General features: G+C 34.9%; 4 protein-coding genes across 4 annotated transcripts; 1 reads left to right on the forward strand and 3 right to left on the reverse strand.

The window, feature by feature from the left end:
* Positions 1 to 70: 70 nt before the first annotated feature.
* PHYBLDRAFT_180036 (hypothetical protein) lies at positions 71 to 1419 on the reverse strand (the record flags this gene model as incomplete). Its single annotated transcript, XM_018438255.1, has 8 exons — positions 1352 to 1419; positions 1246 to 1269; positions 1107 to 1166; positions 957 to 994; positions 826 to 848; positions 600 to 744; positions 426 to 505; positions 71 to 342 (listed from the first exon to the last, which is right to left on the reverse strand). Exons 1-8 carry the CDS (start codon positions 1394 to 1396, stop codon positions 71 to 73), a joined length of 687 nt encoding a protein of 228 aa, XP_018295930.1. The 5' UTR covers positions 1397 to 1419.
* A 1064-nt stretch (positions 1420 to 2483) lies between these two features.
* On the reverse strand, positions 2484 to 7218 carry PHYBLDRAFT_185667 (hypothetical protein). The gene is made up of 20 exons (XM_018439119.1): positions 6892 to 7218; positions 6732 to 6806; positions 6527 to 6657; positions 5986 to 6427; positions 5813 to 5892; positions 5618 to 5674; positions 5443 to 5557; positions 5240 to 5322; positions 5067 to 5136; positions 4806 to 5028; positions 4640 to 4738; positions 4487 to 4556; positions 4383 to 4421; positions 4202 to 4313; positions 4075 to 4147; positions 3876 to 3996; positions 3703 to 3832; positions 3500 to 3587; positions 2881 to 3435; positions 2484 to 2800 (listed from the first exon to the last, which is right to left on the reverse strand). Exons 1-20 carry the CDS (start codon positions 7034 to 7036, stop codon positions 2725 to 2727), a joined length of 2784 nt encoding a protein of 927 aa, XP_018295931.1. The 5' UTR covers positions 7037 to 7218; the 3' UTR covers positions 2484 to 2724.
* A 256-nt stretch (positions 7219 to 7474) lies between these two features.
* PHYBLDRAFT_141757 (hypothetical protein) lies at positions 7475 to 7811 on the reverse strand (the record flags this gene model as incomplete). Its single annotated transcript, XM_018430658.1, has 2 exons — positions 7475 to 7521; positions 7616 to 7811. The coding sequence occupies 2 exons, from the start codon at positions 7809 to 7811 to the stop codon at positions 7475 to 7477; spliced, it is 243 nt and encodes an 80-aa protein (XP_018295932.1).
* A 698-nt stretch (positions 7812 to 8509) lies between these two features.
* PHYBLDRAFT_141758 (hypothetical protein) lies at positions 8510 to 13499 on the forward strand (the record flags this gene model as incomplete). The annotated part of the gene is made up of 20 exons (XM_018430659.1): positions 8510 to 8521; positions 8573 to 8656; positions 8745 to 8846; positions 8974 to 9046; positions 9146 to 9252; positions 9307 to 9422; positions 9485 to 9722; positions 9837 to 9987; positions 10086 to 10183; positions 10269 to 10388; positions 10495 to 10626; positions 10758 to 10919; positions 11056 to 11496; positions 11582 to 11683; positions 11766 to 11976; positions 12096 to 12310; positions 12421 to 12571; positions 12664 to 12897; positions 13021 to 13195; positions 13325 to 13499. 20 exons carry the CDS (start codon positions 8510 to 8512, stop codon positions 13497 to 13499), a joined length of 3099 nt encoding a protein of 1032 aa, XP_018295933.1.
* Positions 13500 to 13656: the final 157 nt, after the last annotated feature.

The following is a 13656-nucleotide window of genomic DNA, read 5'->3' on the forward strand; positions in this document are numbered from 1 at the left end:
ATCAGCCTTGTATACTTATCGAGCCAATTTTTTTTTTTAAAAAAAATAATGCTTTTTCCAATTTTCTTTTTTAAATATCCTTTCTTGTCTCGAGTGTCATCAAGTTTGCTTTTTTCTCGAATTCATTACGCTCATCCGACAAACGGTTGTATTCTACAGACTGCTGTTCAACCTGCTTTTTGAGTGTCTCGATGTCAAGTTCCTTCGTTTTCAACTCCTTGATTTCCTTTGTCAGTTCATTGACCTGTTTGGTGTAAGTTGACTCGAGATCAATCAAACGCTGCTGATCTTTCATTGTAACAGCAGACTGTGTAAAAATATAGGAGAAGGGTAAGAGGGAGACTATATGGTTAGTAACATATTCATCATCATTATGTTTACACACACAAACACACACACAAACACACGAATAAACTCATATATACTTGCCTCCTTCTTTGCATTGTCAAGTTCTTCCTCGCGCTTCAACATATCAAGAACCAATTTGCTTGTTCGCTCGAGAATACTATTCATTAACAAGCATATTATGATAAATATAAGATAAACAAACAAATAAAAAAAATGCAATCCTATATGTATATACTATATTATTTACATACAGTGAAAGGAAAAGTGTGAATCCAGTAAGGTATATGTTGCGCTGAGCATAGAATCTCTTGGCCTTGAGATTGGCCTCATAGTTGTAGTCGTGCTTGTGTTCGTCCGAGACTTCACTTTCAATACGATGGAGGCGATTAAGAGTGTCTAATATATGTATGTATAATAAAAACATAGATTAGAAAGTCCTTTTCTTCTTCTTCTTTTAAATTTGTGGATTCGTCTTACCTAAAAAGAGCACAAATATAAAGCTATAGAAAATAATATAGCAAAAAGATATTCAAACAGACAATATCATCATTAGTTTAAGAGCCTTTTGTTTGTATGCATGTGTGAAACGTATTACATTAAGAACTTACGCAAATACAATTTTCAGTCCGTAAAGACCATTCGCGATCTACAGGAAGAAGAGGTAAAAGAAAGGTATTATTGTTATTTAATTAGAGTTTCGATATACCTCTTGTTTAACCAAACCCTCAAGACGCGTTGTTCATTCGGCTGATACTTACAACAGGTGAAGTGGATGCAAACTTCATCATAGCTCTACGCCAGCGTGTAGGAAGAGGTGTCTTTATTTTTCGATAGTAATAATAATGATAATAATTAGGTTTCTTATAAAGAAAACACTTGTTCATTTCACAAGCTTACCACGAGAATGCCAAAGGCAATCATCTAAAAAAAAAGAAGAAAAGACAATCAGGTAAAGTTAAAACATACTGGTTTCTGAAGTTTGTAGATAGTTTAGCTTAGTTACCTCAGTGAGAAGGATGCCGAATGTGAGGGAATAATAGATTGGCATTGTGGGGTATTAATGACTTTTGGTAAGAAAACAAGTGCTTCAAGTCAAGTCAATTTAAATTAAATGATTTTTCTTTTTTGATCACTGACATCCCTTTATTTTTTTATTTTTTTTATTTTTTATTTTTGTCCCGGGTCTGTGTGACGAATGCTTTCCCTCCCCAAAATACCCCAGGGACACACATACACGCACGCATTAATATATGCTATTTAATCATTTTTACACGTTTAAAGAAATCGCAAGGTGAAATTTAACATTTGAGAATCTTCAGGTTTAGTTCCTTTTTTTTTATTTCTTATTAATTTTTTTTTGATCGATTGTCTACAGTTGATAGTCTTTATTTTACCATCAAGTATAATATATACTGAAAATTAATAATACCCTGTTTTTATTTAACTATCATAAACAAACAAGCAAGCAAAAGAAGGAAAAGGAAAGGAAAAGGAATGAATCACAGGCCTATTCGTGGCTCTGGTGGTCAGTTGTGTTATACATATTACCAACCTGAAATTTATTAAGAATTCCATAATGTAATAGTCACAGCAACAAGAGAATTGTGGTGAAATCCACGCTAGAACTTGTAATTCATTTGTTTGGTTTGGGTTGGGTTGCCAAGAAAATCTTGGTCAGTCAATTTTCCTCCTTTCAACCCACACCCACAACACTATATATATATTGGAGTATAATACTTTGACTGTATGCATATTCTTTTTAATAATAATAATAATAGCACTAACAACAATAAAAGGTGCACCGTATTTTACTCGAAAAAATTTGAGTAAAGTCATTCTGTCAGAAGAAAAAAAGCTTATTAACAATGAAGCAAAAAGGACTCGATGAAAGTTTTGAAGAAATAAGAAAGGTTTATATGAATATGCTATAGACAGAAATGAAGGATATGCTTTGTAACTATTACACAGTCATAGATGGGGTGGTCATTTGTAAGATTATTATTATTATTATTATTCCAAAGGCATACTGCTGCACGATCATATGAAAGTGCTGAATTAAAATTCGGCATTAAAACAGCCCTTAAACCCCAAAAGGCTTGCAAAAATCCCCTACTAAAATCGCTCACTTATTTTTTGCCATGTTGTATTGATACTTAATACCACGCGAAAGAAAGTAAATATTAATACGATTGCAGAGAATTATATATATATTTGTTTTTTTTTTCGTTTTGGTAAGCTTTAAAGCGGTCCTTGACAATTATTGGTAGGTGATTGTATGTATAATTGAGGATGTAAAAATACAGAGAAATGGGGAGTGATGTCGATTAATGTAGTTAAAGAAAGAGGTAAATATTGTAATTCATCCAAGATATTAAACTAGATCCAGATGGCTTTCTTGATCTTATATCCCATTGTTTTAAATATGCCGTCGGTTTTTTCAGCTTGTTCAAGACTATTGTATATACATATATAATATGATTAGTCGATTACTAGACACAATGCTTTGTTAAAACCCATTTTCAGATATCTTACCTTATTATAGGCTTGTGTTCAACAAATCGTTCATCTTTTGTACTGTGTCCACATGCATCTGCAATTTCAGAAACGATCTTCCTGACCTGGTCCCGGCAATTCAATACTTTGTCTTCTGGTAACTCTCCTAGTGCGTTGTAGCGTACGGCTTTGAATGCCACAAATGCATTTCCATCATCTCCATCGCTATCACTATCGGATGAATCTGAGCTGTTGTCATCACTGTCGTGTCTTCTTCCAGAATCGCCCCGAGAATTCGTCTCGTTGGAGTCAATATTTAAATCTCCTAGACTCTGATTGCGTATACTGCCAGTGTTCCATCGAACGATCTCACCGTTTGCTCTGTAGAATAGCAGAAATCCGTAGTTTTGATCAGGTCGTCTGGAAGTCGGTGAGAGTGATGAAAGAATGTACTCTCCAATCTGGAGGTGAATAATCGTATCCAAGCTAATTCGCTTAAACTGAACAACCTTTTCGAGATTGTAGTTGTAACTGCATACATAGATAGCCTTTTCTGTCAAGAGCACAACCTTTTCTTCAAACTTCTTGGCGTTCCTGAAGATTTTAAGAGCCTTATAAGTCAACATCCATACTATAATCTAATACATTGAAAACTTACCGTTTTTGTGTTTCCACAGGCGACAATAATGTCCATCCAGAAATCTTGACTTCATCATCAGCAATAACTATCTCACTACTGATTTCAACTAAGATAAAGATGTTAATAATAATAATAACAATTATAATATATTAAGCAGGTAATTTATACGCAGCTTATTTAGTGTCTAGATCAACGATCTTTATTTTCCTCTTTTGACTTACCAGCATCAGATCTGATTTTTGCCCATCGTCTCTCGATACCTGGCTCGGCTGACATCAAAGTAGCTTGGGGTACGTGTCTAAAGATCTCAAACTTATGATAGCCTGCATTGTTCGTTAGTACCCAAAGGTTCTTTTTTATATATATTAAATCCTCAGGTTACATGAGCATTTACTTTACCTAACACAAAGTCTACAGTTGCCTGTCTCCAAAAATCTTTGACGGTATTAAAGTACATACGGGCCAAAGAGTTGGATGCATCATTCATCATTCCGGTAATATTGCGCTTTCCAGTACTATATATTTTCCAGAAAATACACAAAATAAACTCAATATTTGTTTATATATATATATAAATCAATTCAATAGATTACCGTGTAAAATCACCCTTGAGAGCACTAGTTCCAGCATACATGCGTGAAATCATATCTCCATTATTGGCCCATGCTAACAAGTATCATACATGTGAGATACTTTCGAAAGCTAGGACTTGTATCTTACCATTGTTGAATCGTTTCTCAAATTCTTCATAGAATCGGATACCCTTATCTGGATACTCAGTGATTCCAAAACGCATAAGCTGAAGATTCAATACACTGCGTCCAAAGGCACTCTAAAAAAGAAAGAAAGAGTTGGCTCAATAATTTGGAATATTTTTATAGTGGTATTGTAAGTATCTTACCTGAACAACATTAGTACGATCAAGACAATCCATGCAATTCTACACAAAAACAGTAAGAAGCGTTAGATTCTCTTGTGCACTATCTGCCACGGACTCGGACATACTGTTCGGAAAACACCCGTTTGTTTGCAATATACTGTCTCAGCACCAGGCTCACCCGCTTCCCAGAAATAACTAGTAACAGTGTCAATAATAAGCAGCAATAATAATAACAACCAAAAAAGAAGAAGAAGGTCATTTAGCTAACTCTTACTTACGCAACCTTTGACAGATCATCAGAAAGGCTTGTACTAAGCTTACTGATGTTCTCAAATCGCATACCCTTTGTCTCTCGATGAAAATCAAACTCTACATATCTGTAAAAAAAAATGGCGCAAATCTTAATATCAAATGCTCTTGTTTCTCTATAATCGATATACCAACTTTATATTAGGGTCTCCAAGGTGTTCTACGTGCTTGCGATATTCTTGCCCGACAATAGATTCGCGCCCACTAAGCTCAGTTAGGTTGACAGCAATTTGCTTTCCGTACAGACTCTCTTGTTTGCAGAAATGAGCTTTGAAAGCATCATCGTTCTCGGCTTCAGTACGTTCGAGTGTAGGGGCAGGGTGTAAGCTATAAGGTGATTGACTCCAGAAAACAGGAACTACACAAATGTTAAGTTAGCTCTATTGTAGGCTTGACTTTTAATAGGGGATACCGTACTTGAACCTCGTGTCTGTATGTAAGAAACAACATGTTGAATTCCCTCTCTCTTAGGTAAAGTAAAGTAAAAGTTAAAATAGAAGTTAGCATCATATGATCCAACAAGAACCTATACTTCTTTATAACTATTCAAACATAAAGCACTTTGTTACCTCGAACAAGACAATTTGTTCTGTTTCAACAAAATTGGCAACCTCACCGTGTTCATTAATTCCTCTTCGCTGGTAACGCATACCTAAATCAGTCCCCACCCCACCCCACCCCAAAACAATAAACATAAAGACACATTGATCAATAAATAAATAAATAAGCAATAAATAAATGAATTCATTTAAACTTTGGCAATGACTTTTACCTGCTCTTTCGCGACTTCTTCTAGAAACCAATACAAAATCAAAGGGGTACCCATCCACTTCACAGGGTTCCAATTGCATTGCACCTTGCATAACCGGTAAAACCCATTCATCCAGCTAATTGACTTGGTTAATACAAAATACAATTAGTCAGCTATATGCACTTGTTGTACTCACCTTTTGCTTTATGAGATCACGCGATATGTGTTCATTCCACCAAAACCGTTTCTCAACCTTTATTTATTCAAAGCACATTTAATACCTATGATCTTGGTGAACAAGACCAGCACACGCCCTTGCCATCCCCTAATTTATTCTTATTCTATTGTTTTAAAAATAACAGTAATAATAATAATAATAGTAATATTTTACCTGCTTATAAAGTGGAAGGTCAAGTAAAGAAGGCTCGACCTTGGTTTTTTCATATGTCTTTTGGAAGCTGTTGGTGATATCTATATATGTACAGGTGTGTAATGAAATGATAATAGTAATAATTGATTAATGAGTAACATACTTCCAGCCCTTCTATTGTGTGCAATTCTTACCGAGATCATAGGAGAATAGAAACATTGAACGTCCAAAGAGTTCTGTTACTTGGCTCAGCAATCGATTTTCCAAAACTGTGTCTTCACTTGTTGTCCATGTCAAAGATATATCTTCCTCGGCGGACTTTGATTCCACAATATCTTCTTCTTTGATCACCATCGGTTCATTTACTTCTTCATCCACTCCATCGTTCAGAATTGGTCTTTCTTCATTCTTTTTCTTTCCAAGAGATCTCTTTAGGCGAGTGATCAATGAGTTTGAGGGATGCAGGATAGGTGGTTGGATATTGGTACCATCGGGTGAGGTCAAAGGACCTGATCCGGGAGGAGGTAATTTGATCGGCGTAAAATTCTCGGTCTTTGTGTCAGTTGTAGATTTGATTGTTTCTACAGGGAACTCTTCATCAGACTCAGAATCTTCGGGTGTTCTAATAGCCTTGGCCTAAAAAAGATAAAGCCCTACAGTCAATTCAATCCCATCCAAACAACAATAACAAAAGAGGTACTCTGATCTAATCGATATTATCGTTTATTTATTTACCTTGGCATTGAGTCTATCTTTAGCTTTAGTAGAATTGAAACTTAGGCAAGCAACCTTTTCGATTGAGTACACAGGTTTCCCAAAGATGAGACCGCGTGTTTGGACATGTGTAATGACAACAAGGTACTTTTCTATCAGCCGAGTTAGAGCTTCATTTCTTTATTATTTTTTATTGATTTGTTATTCGGGAGGGGGGCTTATTTACCGAGACCACCTTCCATGATACCGACTATGCCATATACTTCATAAATACTGACATCCTTTGAAGGTTCATAATTGTCTGAGATTGCAGAATTAGTATTTTTTTTATGCAGAACATGGCAGATGAATCTGTTCCTTTTTCCTTTTCTTTTTTCTTCTTCTACCTAATCTGGTCATCAGTTGACCCTCAAAAGCGATCTCGAGAATATTTTTGCCTCTGGTGAAGACAAATCGATCCTCGGCAACATATAGATACATTGTCTCGGAGGAGAGGGTAGGAAGTTGACTGAAAGTGTTTGGTAATTTCATAATGGATATAATGAATAGAGAAAGAAGAATAAGGCTGGATATCAAATATATTATTTTAATTCTTATAATTATTATATAATATAATACACATGTATATGTGTAGGTGTATCTTGGATGTGCATGTACGTATGTATGTATATATATATATAGATAGTTAGATATTTGGATACTTTTGAGGAGCCTGTTAGTTTAATGGCTTTGAGCACAATTCGACAGGGTGTAAGCCCAACATGCACAATCTTTATTTTTAACTGGATCTAGCTCTTCTAGTCAACAGACTTGGCATAGGATAGAGTACACAACAGCACATGAAAAAATGCCAATTCAACCAATAAGAGCCAAGTTCAAGAAAACCAAGGTTTGGTATATTGTGTTTCTATTTTTGAAGTCTTTTTTTTGTTCTTTATATATATAAAAGCATATGTATACAATGTATTATCACGGCTCCTCTGGCTTAGCAGGGACATATCTAGAAGGTTCTTGACCTTTTTGTATAGCAATTGTAAGGCGCCAGCTATTATTTATGTATGTATTTATATGTGTATTCATTTATATATATATAACTAGACTATCATTTACCTGGGTTAGACTTGAGACAGCTCAGAAAAGCAGAGAACGGTTTGGCAAAATCCATTGGTAATTTGGACACACCAGTAAGGACATCTTCGAGATGACCATTGCAGCGATGAGGCTTAGATTCTGTGTTTGGTGCAGTGCTGTGCTTGTTGAATGAGTATTCGCTCGAGTTTTCTCCAGTGGCGGTACGTCCTGTCATTGTTAATGAGATGTCAAGGTACGCTTAAAAAGGTAATAATAAAAAAAGCAGGTCTTCCTCTTACTCCCCCCCCCCCTTTTTTTTTACCTTCTTTCACTCCACTTGTTGCAGGGTGGCTTGAAAAAAAAATCCGCCTCCCCCACTCTCCCTCCCCCCCTTTTTTTTTCTTAAAAAAATTATAAAAGCTCGAAAAATGAAAGTTAGACTAAATCATTCAACCGATGTGCAAAAGTCAAAAATATAATAGACAAATAATAATTATTTTTATTAAATATATAAATATATAAATATGTGGATTTATTTGCTCTTTATGATATTTTTATTGAATCGCTGTAGTATATATATAAATTAGAGTACCATTACATTACATTACATTGCTTTGATTTGGTTTGATTTGGCTTTGTGGCAGAATATTCTATAACTTCTCTAAATTGCCATTTATGTTAAAAGTAAAGAATTGTGCTTGTGTAGCGAATTTCAGATCCTAAGAAGACTGAGCATCTCTCATATATTTGCTTTCATAATGCTGAATTTGGGGGTTTTTTTTTACAACAATTTTCTATGTATATTTGATTGTTTCAAAAATTTCATTTCTTTTTTTCTTTTTTTTTCTTTTTTCTTTTAAAAATAAAATAAAATCAAAGACCGATTTTGGCTTCAAACTTGAAGTGTCGCGTATACTCTATCTCTAGTTTAGAATGAGTGAGAATGTAAATGATACCTGAGTCAATTAGAGCTCTTCATTAAAACCATGTCAATAGCTTCTTATAAACTTTAATGGCCCATTCGATGTTGGCGAGCTGGATCGCACAGTTGACGCATTCTACAATGGCAACACAGCCATGGTACATACTCTATATTGCATAAAAAAAAACTACCTTTTGAAATGAAATAAATTGAATTGAATTGAATTGAATTCGTGATGTACTGTAGAGACAACATGCTCAGGAAATCTTGACTCAGTTCCAGAACCACCCAAACTCATGGCAACTTGTTGATCAGATTTTGGAAAACTCCCAAAGTTTATATGCAAAGGTTATACACACACACATACACACATAAATGCATATATATATATACATAAAACTAGGATTATTGTTTGACAATTGAAAATCTTGTATTCTCACACAAAAATACATATTTTTTATATGTGAAATTCAAGTTTATTGGACTTTGTATTCTCGAAAGCTTTGTGGTCGTTCGATGGAATACTTTACCATTAGATCAACGATTGGGTAAAGAAGAAGAAATTATATGAATTGTTTTCGGTGTATCTTTTTTATCTGCCTTTGTCTCTTTGTCTCTATTTTAGGCTTACAAACATTCATTGTTAGGAATTCGCAATTATATTGTAAAGATCATCGTTGACCTATCATCTGATAAGCCCAAAGATGGGCCTGAAAAGACGTTTATCAACAAGCTCAATGTTGTTTTGGTGCAGGTATATCCCTATCATATCATACAATCTTCTTTTGACTACTATTTATATTTTTAGATCCTCAAAAAAGAATGGCCTCAGCATTGGGCTGGATTTATTCCTGAAATTATCGAATCAAGCAAGACAAATCTCAGCCTGTGCGAAAACAACATGAAGATACTCAAGCTGCTTAGGTTAGACAATACGCCAATCATAACACAGCTACTAGAAACTCATTTATACAACTACAACAAAGTGAAGAGGTCTTTGATTTCTCTGGGGACCATATGACCCAGACAAAGATGAAGAAACTCAAACACCAGATGGTTGACGAGTTTGGCGTAGTCTTCACGCTCTGTCGGCAGGTTTTGGCAAGTAAAGCAGCCTCATCTAGTCTAGCCTTGGCTACTCTCGAGACACTCCAAAGAATTCTCAGCTGGATCCCTATGCGATTTATTTTTGAAAGCGATTTGATAGAAGCCCTCCAATCAAAGGTAACCAAATCTAGAAATAAAGAATATTCATGTGCTTGTTAATGATGACAGCTTAATTGTAATTGTAATTGTAATTATAATTGATACTTTTAAATCTTTATCTATATTGACTAGTTACTAGAAGAGAAAGATCAGCGTAACATGGCGTTAAAGTGCTTTACAGAAATTGTTGGAATTGAGGTTTCACCCCGGTACCATCAAAAACTCACTCAAATTTATGAATCTGTAATGAAAGTGATCAGTCAGATCATTCCCTTTACTTCGGGTGAGCCAATTAAAACAGAGATATATATAGATAAAGGGGGGGGAGAACTGATTTTTCAGCTGGAATGGATTGATAACAATTTTAGAATACATATATAGATATCGCAGTATTATATGAAACAGCAGATAGATATGACCAAGAACTTGTTCAGGACTTGGCATTGTTTCTCACCACATTTCTATCGAAATATTCTACGGTATGGATGATAGTAAAAGTTCAAACAACCAAATATATATACAAGTAATAGGGAAAAAAGCTAATATTATAAATAAATGATATAGTTATTGGAAAGTCAATCGATTAAATCGATGGCAGTTGAATCCCACCAATACTTGCTTCAATTGACTCGGGTACCTGAGCGAGAGATCTTAAAGATTTGCTTGGAATACTGGGGTAAAATGGTACGCGGTTTTGTTTTTGTTTAATTATTTGGGATCCTTTGTATTGATAATTTTTAAGAAGAAATGAATACTAATCAAACGTTTCCTTTTCTTTAAAATAAACAAGGTGTATGAAATAAGCGAGCAAGCTAGTCGAAGCACTAGCATTACTCCTTTAAGAATGCAGCATACATTATATGCTGAGATTCTCAAAGAACTACGTTCAATTCTAATTGAAAACATGGCTCAACCAGATGAGGTAAATATTTATATTGATATATTCAAGCCATAATAGTATCTATCAAAGGAAAGAAAAGAAAAAGGCAAAAATAGGAGAGATATTTAATTTGTAAATTTCTTCTTCTTACATGTATTTATTGTTTTGGTTAGATTCTGGTTGTTACGGATGAGCAAGGAGACATTGAATGTGAATTTGTTAAGCAAAGTGACTTGACTGCCCTGCACAAATCTATGCGTCAAGTCTTTGGTTTACTCACAGCACTGGACATGAATCTAACTGAACAAATAATTTGTGAAAATTTGGCTCGTTTGGTACGTTTCTTTTTTTTTTGAAAAAAATAAATTAAAATTGTATATATATATATATATATATATATATATAATATAAATAAACCATAAAGAAATATTGACTCATAAACATACAACTCTAATAATTTGTAATGTTCAGCTAAACACAGACCAGTGGTCATGGTCAAACATGTACAAGCTGTGCTGGTCTGTAGGTGCCATGTCTAGTTCGATGGATGAAAATGTCGAAGAAAGGATTTTGGTGAGGTTTACACAATCCTTGGTAAATCTTTTGAATGCCAGCGCGCACAACAAAGACCAAGCATGTGTAGTTGCATCGTGTATTTTGTATTTAGCAGAACAGTACCCTCGTTTCTTAAAGTCCCATTGGGACTTCTTGGTGCTTGTCATGGGGATGATTCTGAAGTATCTGCACGACCCGCAAGTCAGTGTGAGAGAGATGGCATGTGATGCTTTTTTGAAAATTTGCCAAGGATGTCTTCGTGAACTATCTGTAGTTCAGCCAAATGGACAACCTCCCATGCTAGAGTCATTTGTGATGGATGTACAAGGAATCACATCTGACCTGGATCCTGGCCAGGTAATGAAACATTGCTTCTAGAGTCAATATGATTGTATATAGGTGTGTATATTTACTTATATCCATAAACGGATAATTAAAATAGGTGTGCATTATATACGAGTCAATTGGCCATGTAGTGTCTGCTGCACCTATTGACTATCAAAAGCAATTAATCGGCCCATGGATGAGATTGCCAAACGAAACAGTAAGTTATATTGTAAAATTAAGCCTAATGTAAAAACAATGCGACTCTAATCCTGATATTATTTTTTGTATTTAAAAAAAAGTATGAAGCTGCTTTGCAACAATTTGTTACTTCTCCAGAAGCATTAGAGTCCCCTGGTACTCTCAAGGCTTTACTGAATATCCTCAAGATTAACACGTCGGCATGTTCTTCTGTTGGACCTGGCTACTTGATACAGTTACAGTTTATTATTCCTCGGCTGATCATTACTTACAAATCTGCGAGTGATCGTATTAAAATTGCTCCAGTCCAAGGTAAACTACATTTTTTATATATATTTTTATTAAACTTTTGACAGCTGTGCCTTACTTGTGCTCAATTACTTAATATGCTGATTATGAACATGCTCTTCATAATTTGATGATATGATAAGATGGACAGGTTGTGCGATCCCTACGTCGAATAAAATCAGAAATACTTCAGCTGGTGGAAAAGTTTATGGTAGCCAGCGAAAAAATCGAAGAAGATAATAACAGTCTGCTTTCCGAATTGCTAAATGTGATTATGGAAGATTATGACCAATCTTTGGCGGCTCTTCGCGAACCAGGTGTCTTGGATGTCATGACAAGCGTTTTTGAGAAAATGAAGGTATATTTATTTTTTTATTTTCTTTTTTATTATTCATCTAATACTACGGCTACGATTACAATTATGTGCGGTTTTACAGCTATGAACGATTATTCAGTTTCTTTCAATAGAATGACCTGTGGCCAGGCTTGTTGGAAGCCACTTATAATACTGTATTCAAGCCTACCCTGGAAATGATTAGTCAGAATTTTGTGGATTTTCCTGAACACCGGCATGGATTTTATCGACTTTTACGTGTGTTAAATCGCAAGTGTCTGACAGGTAATACAATAAAATTAAACAGGCACAACAGACATCTTTACTTTAAGTCATTTTTTTCATTAAAAAATATATACTCTAATGTTGTTAAATAGAGCTTTTGACGGGACCTCCTGCTACCTTTCAGCTGTTCATTGACAGTATATTGTGGGGTACAAAGCATACGATTCGCGACGTATCTCAAGTCGCACTCCAGACATGTTTAGATCTCATTCACAATGTGAGTCAGTTGGAAGACGAAGATCAAGCCAGCGACTTTTATAGCGCATTCTATGTCCGGATACTTCGTGAAATAATTAGTGTTCTGGTGGACCCTGACCACATGAATGGTAGGTTACTTTTCTTTTTCTTTTTCTTTTATCCTTTTCTATTACCCATTAGTGCTCCGTTGGTATTACAAGTCTCGCGTTTTTCAAACAATAACAACAACAATAAAATAAAATGAAAACTAGGGTTCAACTATCAAAGCCAAATACTCGCAACAATGCTGGGACTTGTTCAAGAAGGAGAAATCTACACCCGTTTGTTTGATCCCAGTACAGTCGAGAACCCATTAATGTCAAATACCGAATTTCTTCAAGAATATGCGCAGCAATTACTCTGTGAGGCTTTTCCACTTTTGCAAAAGTAAGTTTAACAAATATTACTATATAGGAAATATTAAAGAAAACAAAATAATAATAAAGTAAAGAAAGAAAGCAAAACAAAAACAAAAAATAACTGACATATTATGCCATTTTACTGCTATTATTCTAGAGACCAAATTGACGTTTTGGTGATGGGTATGTTTGAGTACAGTGGAGATCTTTCAAGATTCCAGACAGATTTGCGCGATTTTTTGATCGATATCAGAGAAGTTGGTGAGGATACAGGTCAGGCTCGCCAGATCCAAGAACAAGAAGCTGAATTAGAGCTCTTGCAATGTCTTTGAATTGTTAAATTTTCTTTGTTCTTTGTTATTGTTGTTGTTGTTGTTGTTATTTTTATTAAAAATTGTAGCAAGTATCTTGTTTGTATTATGAAAAGGAATGAAAGAATAGAGAATAGAGAATGAAGAGTATTACTATGGAAAATGAACCTTTCCACTT

Source organism: Phycomyces blakesleeanus (assembly GCF_001638985.1).
Source record: "Phycomyces blakesleeanus NRRL 1555(-) unplaced genomic scaffold PHYBLscaffold_4, whole genome shotgun sequence".
In the NCBI taxonomy this organism is placed as follows: Eukaryota; Fungi; Mucoromycota; class Mucoromycetes; order Mucorales; family Phycomycetaceae; genus Phycomyces; species Phycomyces blakesleeanus.